General features: G+C 41.8%; 1 protein-coding gene across 1 annotated transcript in view; it reads right to left on the reverse strand.

Annotated features, from left to right (window-relative positions):
- Positions 1–11,289, reverse strand: part of ADAMTS14 (ADAM metallopeptidase with thrombospondin type 1 motif 14) — a 105,589-nt gene extending 94,300 nt beyond the window's left edge. Inside the window, exons 1-2 of the mRNA XM_054036265.1 lie at positions 10,898–11,289; positions 9,118–9,539 (exon numbers count right to left, since the gene is read on the reverse strand). Of these exons, the coding sequence (XP_053892240.1) occupies positions 9,118–9,539; positions 10,898–10,979 (504 nt within the window). The 5' untranslated portion in view covers positions 10,980–11,289. The remainder of the gene's footprint in view (positions 1–9,117; positions 9,540–10,897) is intronic.
- Between the last annotated feature and the right edge of the window lie 3,329 nt (positions 11,290–14,618).

Genomic DNA, 14,618 nt, shown 5'->3' on the forward strand with positions numbered 1-14,618 from the left:
AAAGCAGCATACAATTTCCTAAATATGAAAGGCACTATTCAAAACCAAATTCTGTTCAATAATAAAATTTATTGCACAGATGGTATGTTTCAAATGAGACAATATATTTAAAATATTACAAAATTAATAGCCTTTTTGAAATATGTTATGGCATAGTACTCTGCACCTTAAACAAATCCCATATGTCATAATTTGGGCAGCAGTGTAACACGCTTCCAGTATATTTTATACATTGTTACATGTGGAATACATTTTATAAAACACAGCAAAGTATGGAACAAATATACTGAAACTAAATTAGAGGCCTTTTTAGCCACTTGGATAACTCTAGACCAGTACATTTTTTGCAAATGAATATGGGCTTGATCCAGCACAGTTCTGCTAGGTGAAGTTACTGGGAATTGAGGTCTTTATCTGCCCTATTTACCCTGTTGGTCCTGTGTCACAAAATCAGGAACATGCTGAGTGGCGATGTGAGATGTTTCTAAATGTTCTTCTTTCAGACTTCAAAGTGGGAGCTAAATTCTCCCCTCAAATATGTTTGCCTCATTCCCAATAAAGTCAATGGGAGTGGGACACTCATTTATCCTGAGGGTAAAATTTAGTCTTACAGCACTTTGGATTGAAGCTGAATGATCAGGAATCAAAAAGATTAGCTTCAAATGCAAAGAGAATTATTGAAATGGGACCCATATGTACAGAATTAGTGCACAACTATGTCTGAGAAACGTGACTCCCGTGCAGACTAAATTCCCAGCTTCCTCCTTTGACTTGCTCAATCTTCCAAAAAGAATAACAGGCTATATAATAAACCCATGACTCTGCAACCAACCACATGAAAGCTAGGTAGCTATTTTTTTTTAGCAGATTTAATGCTCAGGAAAAATGAGAGAACAGAACTGGGTTGAGCCTGGCACAGTACAGGCAAGAACTGTGCAAGTTTTTCCTGCAAACCTTTGCCAGCACACCTCAGTCTTGATCTTCAACATCTCCTACTGCTCTAGTTCTGGGCTTCCATGCAACCCTGTCTATGCACATCAATTCTGACCTGCAACAACCTTCCTGTTCTAGTTATGGGCCTCTCCTTACCAGAGATTGCCAACAGTGCAAAAGTGTGCCAAAATGAGCAGTGGTTTTGTGATGTCTACGAACAGGAACTATTCTGAACTCATTGTTATTTGTGCCCTAAGTTGGAATTTGAGTCTAGGTCTTGCAGAGGTGAAAGTCAAGGGGAGAAAATCACTCCACTAATTAGCTCTTCAACCAAAATAGGGCCTCATTTTGATCTCACTTACACCACTGCAAATTAGAAGTAATTCCATTTAAGTGATAGAGTTAGACCCTGATAAAATCAGTCTCAATGAGATTGGTATCAGGCCTATAGTAAGCAATTAGATACATCTTCCTATGAACCTTTAAACAAGTGACCTGTCTCCCTCCTAACACTAAGCCCATGATCCAGAAATTACAAGCATAATCCTAAAAGACCAACATCTACATTTTGGGGTCCAACCCTCCTCCTATTGAGATCCATGGCAAAACAATCATTATATTCAATGAAAGCAGGAATAGCCCTTGTGAAGGAACTTACCTAGTGCACAACCCTGGGGAAAAAAGATTCAAAAAGCAATTTATTTATCCCTTCACTTTCTTTGTTGCTGCTTCTTAAAGACAATGGGACCTGCTTTTCTGTTGTAAAATGCTAGCAGTCTGATGTGGTAGCATTTTACACTTACTTTGCCCTAGAGTAAATGACTAGTTGCAGGATAACAGAGAATGAGACTCACTGATGTATAAATGAATACATTTCCACAACCACCTAAATTCTTCTTCTGCTGGTCCCTGCTGTTAAGACACAATCTTGTGTTCAAAGCATCAAAACGTCAAAAAATGGCAAAACTCCCTTTGCCTTCAATGCGGCCTGGATTTCACCCCAAGTCTGTTCTCCTGGAATTGATTGTGATGTCACAAATTCAGCATTATATTGTTACTGCTGCATCAAAAAGGAGAAAGAGAAGTGATTTAAAGGAGAATAAACCTTTGCTTCTAAAAAAAATCCTCCTTGATAATTAGCAAAGAAAATTATGAAAAACGCAGGCATTGATCAAACTAACTAGTGGTCAAGTATATTATTTTATCATTTTTCCCCAAAATGGGTGTCCATCTTTACACCTGAATCCAGTGTCTCATATAACAGCAGGATATGTTCTCTCCCCACCAGCAAATGACCTCTGCAATTAACAAAACACTGTGACAGCAAGATTCAGAAAAAGCAGAAAAAAAAGTCAAGGGCTCTGCTGCTGATCTGTGTCTGTGCAACACTCAATTGCTCTAATTACTGTTCCCATAAAAATACTTGGAATCTTAGCTCAATTTCATGTGTGTGTGTGTGTGTGTATATATATATATATATATATATATATATATATAGTAAAACACTGCCAAAAAAATGAGATTACTTAGCTTCCAAGAAAACTAAGGAGCCGGCCAGGGCCGGCTCCAGCATTTCTGCCGCCCCAAGCAAAAAAAAAAAAAAAAGCCGCGATCGGCAGTTCGGCAGCAGGTCCTTTGCTCCTAGAGGGAGTGAGGGACCTGCTGCCCCCGAATTGCCGCACATACTGCCCCTTTCTCTTGGCCGCCCAAGCACCTGCTTCTTAAACTGGTGCCTGGAGCCGGCCCTGGAGCCTGCAGAGGACTATGTCTGGAGGGGAAAGCGTGATGGCAAGTCAAAAGATTATAGCTATTCCACTCTTACTGTTTCTGAACTCAGGGCTGCCTTTGGAACTAATATGGAAGACAAGGACTCAACAGCCTATTACAAATGCACCTGAGCTACCCATGACAAAATTTTCAAACTCAGGTGCCAATAGCTAGGCATAAAAATGGGAGACGCTGTGGGCTCAACACCTTTGAAAATCAGGCTACCTATTTACGTGTGTAAATATGGATTTCAGACAATAATTTTAAGCACTTTCTAAAAACTCATGGTCCCAGTTTTGACACAACATAATTTATCTGTACATGTTCTTCATTTGAAGCACTTAACTTTATCAACACTGTGTGGTACATCTACACTGCAATAAAACACACACAGAATGGCCATGGCTGGCCTGGGTCAGCTGACTCGGGTTTGCAGGGCTCGGGCTGTGGGGCTAACAATTGCAGTGTAGGCTGGAGCCCCGGCTCTGAAATCTCGCGAGGATGCCCAGGCTCCAGCCCAAGCATCTACACTGCTATTTTCAGTGCTATGGACTGAACCCCATGATCCAGAGACAATTGATCTGGGCTCAGAGTCTCGTGGCCACAGGTTTTTTGCAGCAGTGTAGATGTACCCTTGGTGACCAAGAGATCCTTTGTGTCCCACACAAGCTATACTGGAACGTAAGAGCTATATTCTCTTTTTGAAGTTCGTGGATAACTGCTAGTAAAGTTAACAATTACAGGACATGTACATAACAAAGGGAAATGCAACACCCCTTTGGCCAGATTTTCCCCTATTAAAGGGGCAGGTTTGTACAGCTCCACTATGTGATTATGTACACATTCTTCTAGATTTCCCAATTATCTTACTGCCTACCTTGTAAATCAGCACACCCACCTTTTCTACGCTTAATCACATCTGCAAATAAAGTGTGGTTATGGTCAGAAAAGCAACTATAAATATTACCTCAAAAATTCTGCCCATATCTGTTCCCTGAATGACTGTTGAATTTCTGAGTTTTATCTACTAAAACCAAGCTTTTCTTCCCCTTCAACCTTATAGGCCCACTATGGGGGCCAGATCCTCAGCTAGTGTAAATTGTCATAGCCCCAGACACCCTGAAATCACAGTCTGCACTTAGGTCCTGTCTTTCTGACCCCTCCTCTCCCAACTTGGAGATGCCACTCCCATTCCAGTACTTGGACTAATGATGGGAAGGAACTTGCTGCTTGGGGTAAGGCTACTTATGTTTTAGCAGGAGAACAGGAAATGCAATGTCGGGAAAATTAGCAGCCTTTTTCTTCCCCATGATTCTACTGGAGCTACAAAGAAAGAAATAAAATACCAAAAGTCAATGTATTTACTTTCTTAAAGATGTAACATCTTGTTTTGATTTAGCTTGGATGACAGGGGAGACCAAAAAGTGAGTTGCAGCCGTTGGGAGTATATGGTTACCGAAGCTCTGAAAAACAGCATACTGCAATTCTACTAATCTCGCTCTGCAAATCAGCAAAACCCAATGAATCCTGCTCTGCAAATCAGCAGGTCCTACAGAAACACTGTTTACTGAAAATTTTTGAATGTATGTTTGAAGATACGAAATCCTTTATCCATCTACTATAAGAAAATTTCTGGATAGTTCGTTATTTCTTTGGGCTACCAAAAGCATGGGGTCCAATTAGTGATATGTGGTAAATTAGCCAATGGAAAGAAGCATTCATAGACCTCTGACAAGGCTGAGAATTGTTTTACTCCCTGGGTTACTGACTATGTGAAGAATGAGAGAAGAAGCTGTTACAGGGGTAAAGGGGAAAAGAAGGAGCATAACTATCAGTGGACCATGACAAGAGGCAGAAGAAAAACTCCTGAAAGTCAAACAGGAAAGAGACATCGATCTCCATTCCCAGGAGCCAGGAACGGGGAGTCTCTGCATACCTCCCCATTAACAAAGTAGAGCTGTCCTCCTCTTAAAATCTTAATTCTACCCTCCCAGCCACCATTCCTTTCCTCCAGGTCAACCAGAGCTTTGATCACCACACCAGCCACTGCTTCCTAAACGTTATGTCAAACCTCTCCAACTTCTACAACGCACTGAGTTCTGCGGCAAACTGTAATGCAAGGGGAAACATCCACAAACAATTTGTTATTGAATTCAATGCAGCAAAGACCTTTTTTGAAATGTATTTTAATATTTAATTTAATACAAAAACTTCCATTCAAAAATGATTTTCCATGCTGCTCTGAAATTTTGAGTTTGTTGCAAAATCCAGCACAATACACAAACCCCTGCCAATGTGAAATGAATAGGTCATTTTAGTCCATTTCTTATGCTTGGCCTATACACAGATTTTGTACTGATTTAACTATTTTGGTTAGGTGTGGGTTTTTTTACCAATATAGTTATACCAGTAGAAGCCCTAGTTTGGATGCAGATACAGAATGATAAAGGTAACTTATACTAGTTTAGTTTATTACCTTTCCCATACAGGAACAGCTATCCCAGTATAAAGCATCTTTATAACAGTATAACTACATCCAGACAAGGGGGGATTGTACTACTTTAACTATACCAGTATAGTTCAAACAGTACAATTTTTGTGGGTAGACAAGCCCAAAGTATAGGAGCATCCACATCACATGCTACCTCCACAATTGGTGCTATTGTCATTAGACTGAGCAGGGAGCCTAAGGACTGAATGGGCCGAGAGAGGGAACACTTGTGATCTCCTGCGGTAAACTCTCCGGGTCAGAGGTGAGGTATATTGGTTTCAACTCCACCTGCCCAGGCTTATTCTTTTTTATGCAGCAGAGGATTTCAGTCTCCAGAGCTGTCAGCTGGGCATCCTTCACTTAAGAACAAAATTCATTAAAATGTAAAGAAAAGAGGATCTGCATCCCCGATTACAGATGGATACAAATCGCAGGCTAAGAGAATACAGATATCAAACGACACAAAGGGCAACCTTAAAAATGTGCACTTCTGAAGAAAAATGTGTGAGTGTTTTGAAAGATTCTACCATTTCTAGTGGAATCCATCATTATGCACCCAGGAAATCTTCCAGAAAATCATAGAATCTTCTATTTGCATTCTTGTGACCCAGGCAGAGTTCAGCTAATCTAAGGGATAGAACAGTGATGGTGAAATCAGGCAGCTCAAGGAAGCAGTGTGATAGAGTCATTAGAATAACTATAAATAGTGACTTCAGGTACCCAAAGAGAAAACTGATGGAACATCCCATCAAGACCTGGTGCCATAAACAACTGTTTCTTGGAGCAGCTCATTTGGAGCACACGTTACTCTTGACTTGGGCCTGAATAAAACACAAGAAGTGGCAGTGAGTGTGGCTGAGCCACCAAAAGCAGTAACCATAACATAACTGTTTGACATCCTCATCGGATCTTATCAGATCGTTGCACTCAATGTCAGGTTAAAAAATTAAAATCCATTCACTCAGAAGGGAGGTTGCTTAATATAGCTCAAGTGATACTATGACAAAATAACAAATATTGGCATGTGGAATAAGGAATAAATGGAGTCAGACAAAATTTGAAGGGCAAATATCCAAAGACGTAATAAATAATAAGAAATTTTCCAAGTGTATCAAAAGAAGCCTGTGGGAATATCAGTTGGATGCCCAGGGTACAGAGAAGTGATGAAATAACTCAAAAACTTAAATACTGTAGCAATAAATTAGCAATACTAGATGTAGTTCACCTACCAGTTCTGAAGAAATTAAAGTCTTGAAAAACTGAGCTATTAACAAAAACATGTAAGTTATCAGTGAAAAAAATTACTATCTTTTCTAGAGAAAAGGAGGGCAGCAATATAATACCTGTTTTTCAAAAGGTGCTTAGTGTGATCTCAGGAATTCTGTAGATCACTGAACCTTACTTCAGTAGCAGGAAACATAGCAGAGAAATGCCTTGGAAATAAAATCATAAAGCCAAATGAGTATAATTTGATATGAACCAGCACAGCTTTTGAAAGAACAAGTCACACCGCTATAACCCATTAGACCTTTCCAAAGGAGTTAACAGAATAGCGTTTAAAATGGAACCAGTGAATTCAAAGCATTTACACTTCCCCATTTTTGTCAATGAAGCTCCTCACAAAAGATTATTGAGGCAACTTGGGAGCCATTTAGGGCTCAATGGGAATTACAAATGCTCCAGCATGAGCTCAGCCCTTCGACTGGGAAGTCTCCACCTAGGCCTTGATCCTACAATGGGCTCCATGTGGATGGTCTCATGAGCCTGCACAGAGCTCATTACAGACCTGAATCCTTATTACTGTATTACTTTTACTTATTAAAAGCTCAGGGACTTTGTCTTTATACCTGTCTGTAAAGTGCCTAACATATACTGTTGGTGGAATACAAAAAGCATTTGTGGTGATCACCACCATCACCACAGGAAAAAAGTGAAAAGTCCTCTTATGGATTAAAAACTAGAGTAAAATTAATGGCCCGTTCTGAATGTGGAAAGTGATTACTCCTAGGCTGCCCCTGGGATCAGAATCAAGACTGGCATGGTTCAATATACAGCATTTATTAGCAATCTGGACAAGCGGGTGAATCTTGAGGTGGCAGTGTTTGCTATAAACAAAATGAACACAATTAAGGTTACTGAAGTTTTGAGACCATTTTGAGGGAAGACTGCTTCCCCTCCATTGCACATCATAAGGAGAAGGGACCACAGCTCGGGCCTGGAAGCACAAAAGGAGCAGACTGGGACAACACAGCACGCTCTCCTGCCCCCAAGCTCATAGAAGTCTCCTCTTATTAACAACGTGCAGTAGGCATCTCCTTATAATCATCCAGGAAAGCTGTCAACCAGAACTGCAGCAGAGTTGGGGAGCAGCAATCCTACAAGTCAAATACCCCAGGACATCCACTGGATTTGGAGTGGATTTCCTAGCCAAAGCTAATGCTCATCAATAGAGAAGAGCAACTAAAACTATTAGAGACATATGGATGATTTAGAGTAAGAAATTATCAAAACATTTAGCAGTACTTCATTTGGGAAAAGAATAGTATGAGGAAATATCATAGAGGTATAGAAAATACCGGGTAGTGGAGAATGTTTTGTAAGTAGTCCTTTTTGCCCTTTCTCATTATTAAAGGAAAGGGGTCATTCAATAAAATTAAAAGTTAACAGAAGAAAACAAAACTCAAAGAAAATATTTCATGTGCAATTTACTATCAAGTTGTGAAACTCCCTGATACAAGATATCAAACCTCCTCCACTCCCGACTTGGTTGCAAACTAGTGGTGGGTGAGATGATTATACATTGTTTAAATACACAGGTATACATATATATTTTGTAAACCGCTATGGGGGTTTACACTTACATTATCTCAATGTAAGACATAATTATTACATTAACTTTGTAAGATTCTAAAATTATATGACCAAAAATGGTGCCTCTGCTGTTACACTGACTAAGACAACGATAACAAAGGCTCTCTGACAAACCTCATGCTTCAGGGCATAAGATAGGAGAAGAGACACGTTGCACCAACATTGACCTCTCAGCCAATTAAACAATGCTGATTGGTTCTAAAGAGACTCTAATCCTACGCTCCTTGCCCAGAAGACTGATGCAGGAAAACAAAAATAAGAGGACCTATAGGCAGTGAGAGATGGAGGTGAAAGGCAGGGGAAATAGATATCCTCAGGGCAGAACCCTTTTGAGGGAAATAATAGACAATATACTGTAGGCCAACTAAGGGAAAGCTAATCTGTGGCAATGAGCCAATGAATGACAACCTGCTGCATGCTGCAGGTGGACAACCTACTACCAGATAACATAGTTAATTGGATCTGTAGTTCATCTCTCAAGAGTACCACACACAGGGCACTACAATTCAAAATCTAATGAGACACGCAGAGTTGGCCAGAAGGTTCCTGCCCTCAACATTCTAAAGTGGAGAGCAAGTTTCTAGGAAAGCCTGGCACTTCTGTGTGCTGGAAGAGAAGAACCAGCGGGGTTAATGTACATGGTAAAATGTCTCCTTGGCTTTTACGTTTCCTTCTGTACTAGAAATAACCTCACATTATAGACCTGGTCATGTATTTTTGGCAGCAGGAGGAGCACTGAGGGCACATTGGGAGCAGACAGGATCTCCAGGGCAGGAGAAGGGAATTGCAAATAAGCAACCAGCATCTTCCTGTTATACTTTTAGATGGAAGGTTTAATTTTAGCAACAAACCAATCCCGTCAAATTTGCCATAGGCCTCTCTGCTCATTCCTTGGGTTGCCAGCAAAGAGGTACTGGAAGCTCTGATGCGAGTTGCTTCGATACAAAGCCAAAATTAAATAACCAATCATAGAAAGACAGCAAAGGTTAAATAATTAGGCAGAAGAGAAAGGGGGAACATTTGTCCTGAAAAAGGGTGATCTGCCTTCTGCTTACCAGTCCATCACAGTTGCTGATAGCCACAGCGGCACCCGGCATGCCTGAGACGTCCCCGGTGAAGAGACACTCCTGCTGGAGTGGCTCTCGGAATAGCTCTTGAAAATCTTCCTGCCATTCGGCAGAGGCTCCAGGTGGCACAAGTCGACGGTTGGGCTTCAGGCGGAGATGCAGTTCTTTCCCAAAGACCGTGACATTGAAGTATAACAAGCGATTTCCAGCTCTGCCTTGGTGCAGTGGCTCATCCAGGGTGCTGCGGGCCACCCTGTGCCGAGCAGAGGGTGGGGTGGAAGGATGGCTGGCTTCAGCACTTCCAGCCGCCACTGAGCCAGATACCATGTGTGAGAGGAACCGTCCCTGGCAATCTGTACTGAAGGGCACAATCACACCATACTCACTTAGCTTTCCAGACAGGAGGTGCTCTAGTGGAAATAAATACAGATAGAAAGACTTCAATACATTCAAACCAAAGAGCAATCCTTCGTAAATGTGTTATGAAAAGTGTTTCCTCCACCGTACTGTACGTTACTTTCCACATGCATCAGGAATTTCGTAGCCATTTCGACACTGGATTTTCTTGTTAAATTAGATAAACATGTTTAAGCCAATAAACTTTCTCCCCCTCCTATAAACTCCTGTTTATTCTGTGTCTACTTTGTATTTTTAAATCAGCAGGCATATCAAATGTAGCAGAATAAACTCATCCTGACATACAGTTATGCCTCTAGCATACCCAACTAACACCAAGCATGCAAACTATTTACTGTTCAGCTTCCATCTAACGTTACTTCTCAAAAATAAGGGATCCCATTAAAATAAAGCTATATCAGCATCAATTTAGAAGTGTTTGCAATGGACGCCCAGTAGGATACATACCTCCTTATTGCAATTTCCTATCACAATCAACACAGCACAGTTCCAGCCAGTTACATAAAAATACACCTGTCAAAACAGCCTAAAACACTCCTACCGCCTAAATCAGAGAAGGCAAAAAATACCCAGCCAGACATGCAGACAAATAGAAATTACAAGCATACAATAAGTCTAACATTTTCAAGTCAAATATAGTAATGTATCTTTTTAATTGGCATGTTATTGCACAGATTTGATACACCACACACCCACACTAAGTAAATTTAGCATGACAAAAATAACATGGGACATTGGAAAGGTAGCCTGTGCTTTCAATGAGACTGATGACTAAATGCAAATCCCGCACTCTAACTTTTTAGGCAATTATGTTTTTTCCCATGCACACTTAAATGCCAATTAAAATTACTTTGCAAATCTGACAGAAGGCCCGGCACTTGTACTACCAAGCGTGCTGATTTCAGTTTGAGCCTTGATTTCCACTCCCTGCCCCCATCCCATCGTGAGAGTGCAAATGAGACTTAGGTAAGGGGTGGGGAGTTATATAAAGAAAGTATTTTTCTGCACTGACTGGCAATATGCAAAAATGCTAAATTCCCACCAGTTTAAATTACTGAAAACCTAAAAACAGTTAAAAGGAAGGGAAGATGGATGGATGGATGGATGGATGGACGAACATATATAGAGAGAGAGATTCACACAGGAGCCAGGAGAAAAGTAAAGGAAATTAAACTCTTAATATTACACTAGTTTTCCTCTCTGTTCAACTCCCTTCTGTGAGCGCCCCTTGCAGCCCTGTTGGCATTGCTCCTGTGAATCTCCCTTTCTCTTTCCGATCTCACTGATTTAAGTGATGTCTGAATGCTTTAGGTTAAAAAGAAAAACCAACTCAATCCGTGAACTCTCCTACCTTCGGGTTTTGCTGCCCTCGCTGTAGCGAACCAGTAGTTGAGAGGAAACAAGCAAGACAGCATCACACAGAGATAATCCATTTGGTGCTAGCGAAGCGTTTTCTGGGGGCTCTCTCCGAAAACAAGCGCACAAGGGAGCAGCTCTCTAAAGGGAGATGGAACGAAGTTTCTTCCCCTCGGCTTCCTGCGGGAAGCCGGGCGGCGAAACGGGATCTGGTGAGCTCAGCAATGCACCCTCCTCTTGGAGTGCTGCAGACTGTCAGAGGCGCACGCAGGGCAGGAGCCGGTCCTGCTGGTCCCCGCCGCACTGTGCACAAGTTGGACAAGCCCCCATGCATCTGGCAACGCAAAGTGGGGAGGAGGGAGGAGACGCTGCCTGGGAGGGAGCCCGGGAGGCTGCTGCCGTCGCCGCCGCTGCTCGGTGCAACGCTGGTGCCAGCTGGGGGGTCCGCGCAGTGACGCCGGCGTGTGAGTGTCAGGCCGGCTGCGGAGTCCTGGGGAGGTGGGGGGGCAGCGAGGGCCTCTCCTGGGGGAGGCACAGACAGGCGCGGAGGGGAGGTCCCTTGCACGTGGCGCTTTCAGCATTGCTACAGCTGCCATTAGCAGGCAGAGTGCCGATGGAGACCCTGGGGAGTCCCACATTAGGGCTGTTAGCAGGCTGCTGCTCTCCTTCTCTTGCGAGCGAAGACCTGCCCCTCTGCTCCACGACATGGATTGTGACCGCATTTTGCAGCTCTGAAACAGCGGTCTTGTTGGTGGGTCCCTGTTACTGGGGCAGCCAAAGGTACAAGGTCTTCAGCAGAAACAAGCGGCTGGGAGGCAGGTCCCTGGCTTTCTCAGTGTACCTGAAAATGCTGTGCTAGTCCTACAGCTTTGTTACAGACTAAGGAAAGTCCATGGTACCCAGTAATTCTTGGAGCCCATTATAAGTACCGGATGTACAGGCAGGGACATTCAGATCCTGCTAGCCAACCATTATTATGCAGCTACAAGCACCCCCAGCCCATGACAGGTTTACTGGACTAGTAGATGGGGAAGGCAGTAGACATGATATATCTTGATTTTAGTAATGCTTTGGACGCAGTCCCACATAATATTCTCATAAGCAAAGTAGGGAAATGTGGTCTAGATTAAATTGCTATAAGGAGCCTACGCAACTGGCTGAAAGAAAGACCATACTCGCTTTAGGAGTAATTATCAATGGTTCGCTGTGAAATTGGGAGGGCATTTTTAGTGGGTTCCACAGAGGTCTGTCCTGGATCTGGTACTGTTTTCATTACTGACTTGGATAATGGGAGTGAAGAGCATGCTTATAAAATGTACAGATATCACCAAACTGGGAAGGGCTGCAAGCATTGTGGAAGACAGGATTAGAATTTAAAATTACCTTGACAAATTGGACAGAAATCAACAAAATGAAATTCAATAAAGACAAGTGCAAAGTGCTACACTTAGGAAAGAAAAACCAAATGCACAACTACAAAATGGGGGATAATTGGCTAGGTGGTGAGTCAATAATGTGATGGAGTTGCAAAAAGGCTAATGTCATTTTAGGATGTTTTAACACCAGTGTCACACGTAAGATACGGGAGGTTATTGTCCCACTCTATTGAGAACTGGTGAGGCCTCAGATAGATTACTGTGTCCAATTCTGGGTGCCACATTTTAGGAAAGATGTGGACAAATTGGAGACAATCCAGAGGAGAGAAGCAATGATAAAAACTTTAGAAAACCTGACCTATGAAGAAAGGTTAAAAAAACTCGACAAGTTTAGTCTTGAGAAAAGAAGACTGAGGGGAAGCCTCATAACAATCTTCAAATCTGTTAAGGGCTGTTACAAATAGGACGGTGATCAATTGTTCTTCATGTCCACTGAGGGTAGGACAAGAAGTAATGGATTTAATCTGCAGCAAGGGAGATTGAGGTTAAATATTAGGAAAAGCTTTCTAACTATAAGGATAGTTAAGCTCTGGAACAGGTTTCCAAGGGCGGTTGTGGAATCCCCATCATTGGAGGATTTTAAGAACCGGTTGGACAAACACCTGTCAGGGATGATCTAGGTTTACTTGGTCCTGCCTCAGCACAGGAGGTTGGACTCAATGACTTCTCAAGGTCCCTTTCAGCCCTAAATTTCTATAATTCTATGAGGGATTGAGAAAAAGGGGTGTCCATCTGGAAGCTCAAGGTGTGGATCTGGTGAGCTACTTCTGGTTTTCCACCCTGACTTTGGGTCTTCATCTATACTGAAGCTAGGCAATGGCAACTGTTTCCCTTTTTTCTTCTATGCCAGGAGGCTCTGTAGAGAGATGCGCTGAGGCCAGCAAGGAAAATCCCTCATCTGATGCACTGAGTTCTGGAAGCCAGATTTCATTAAATGGCCACTAATTGGACAGCTGCTCTGGAAATCAGGCCCCCACTCACTTTAACACAAAACAGACCTCCCACCTAGGACAAAAGTATTTTTTCTTTCCTATGGTTGCCAGTCCACATTTTAGCCAAAACAAAGTTTTGCTGATGTGATAGTGTAACACTCGCTTATACAATCAAAGCGATTTATTGAAACACTGCAAGTACCATCTCCAGCACACACAGAGAGGATGGAACTTCCTGCTAACCTCTCCGCCCCCCCCCCCCACACACACAATCAAATACAACAACATAACACAATTTAACACTAAGATATAGCACCATCTATTGGTGCAAGTGCCTTTTGCACTAATCATTACATTATACTTGAAAATTGAATGAGAACCCAAAGAAAAATGGCAAAATTGATAAAAGAATTAGAAAAATGCAAAGCAAAATTTAAGGTCCCGATACAGCAATGCACCTAAGTACATGCTTAACTTTAAGTATGTGAGCAGCCCCCTTGAGTTCAATGGGCCTTTTATAGAAAAAAAATCACAGAAGCTTTGTGAGCATTGGCACCATTTGGATTGCAATAGAAAAGCATGTAGGTGAAGTGCGTAAGGACTGATCTGTTTGCCTATTCAGTTGGTGCTTTGCCAGCATCTAACTCTTTACTTTGTGAAGTGCTTTTGATTCAGCCTGTATGAAAAGAGATGCAGAAATGCAAATATTATTGATATATAATATTTCCATATATGGTGCAGAGAGAGAATGCCGCACACTAAGAATGCATAACACTCTAAACAAAGACACAGAAGTCGAAGCCCCATCATTGTGATTCTTCACAACTGCCTTTTAAAATCATTTACAATTTAATTTCATTTTGATACTGGTCTGTGCACATTAGTCCATTCTGGCAAAATTGTGTCATACCAAAGGTGGATCCTGATCAAATAAGCCCAATGGGCTAGGCCAAACCAAATTATTTGAATCCCTTAAAGAGCAGCTTATGCCTCAGGAAAAACTTTGAAAAAGATTTTGTTTAGAAACAGTTGTGTTTATTTTTCATAATTCCCTCTTTTTTATTATTAGGGACATTTGCATAAGACTAGGATCTTGTTTCTTCAAATTACACCTCCTGCTGCATATTCCCCACCTGAAGCCATAAGACATCTTTCATCTGATTATTTCCACATCCACTGAATGGACAATTCTGTCTTCAGGTGAGAGGTATGCAGCAGAAATGGAAGTTATCAAAAGGACCTCAGTTCCCATATACCTAACTTTATCACTAGTGATAAAAATGAGAGAAGAGAAATACAAATGACACTAGCAGAATGGCTTCTAACTACATCGGTGCATAAATTGCCT

This window comes from Malaclemys terrapin, chromosome 7 (genome assembly GCF_027887155.1).
Source record: "Malaclemys terrapin pileata isolate rMalTer1 chromosome 7, rMalTer1.hap1, whole genome shotgun sequence".
In the NCBI taxonomy this organism is placed as follows: Eukaryota; Metazoa; Chordata; order Testudines; family Emydidae; genus Malaclemys; species Malaclemys terrapin.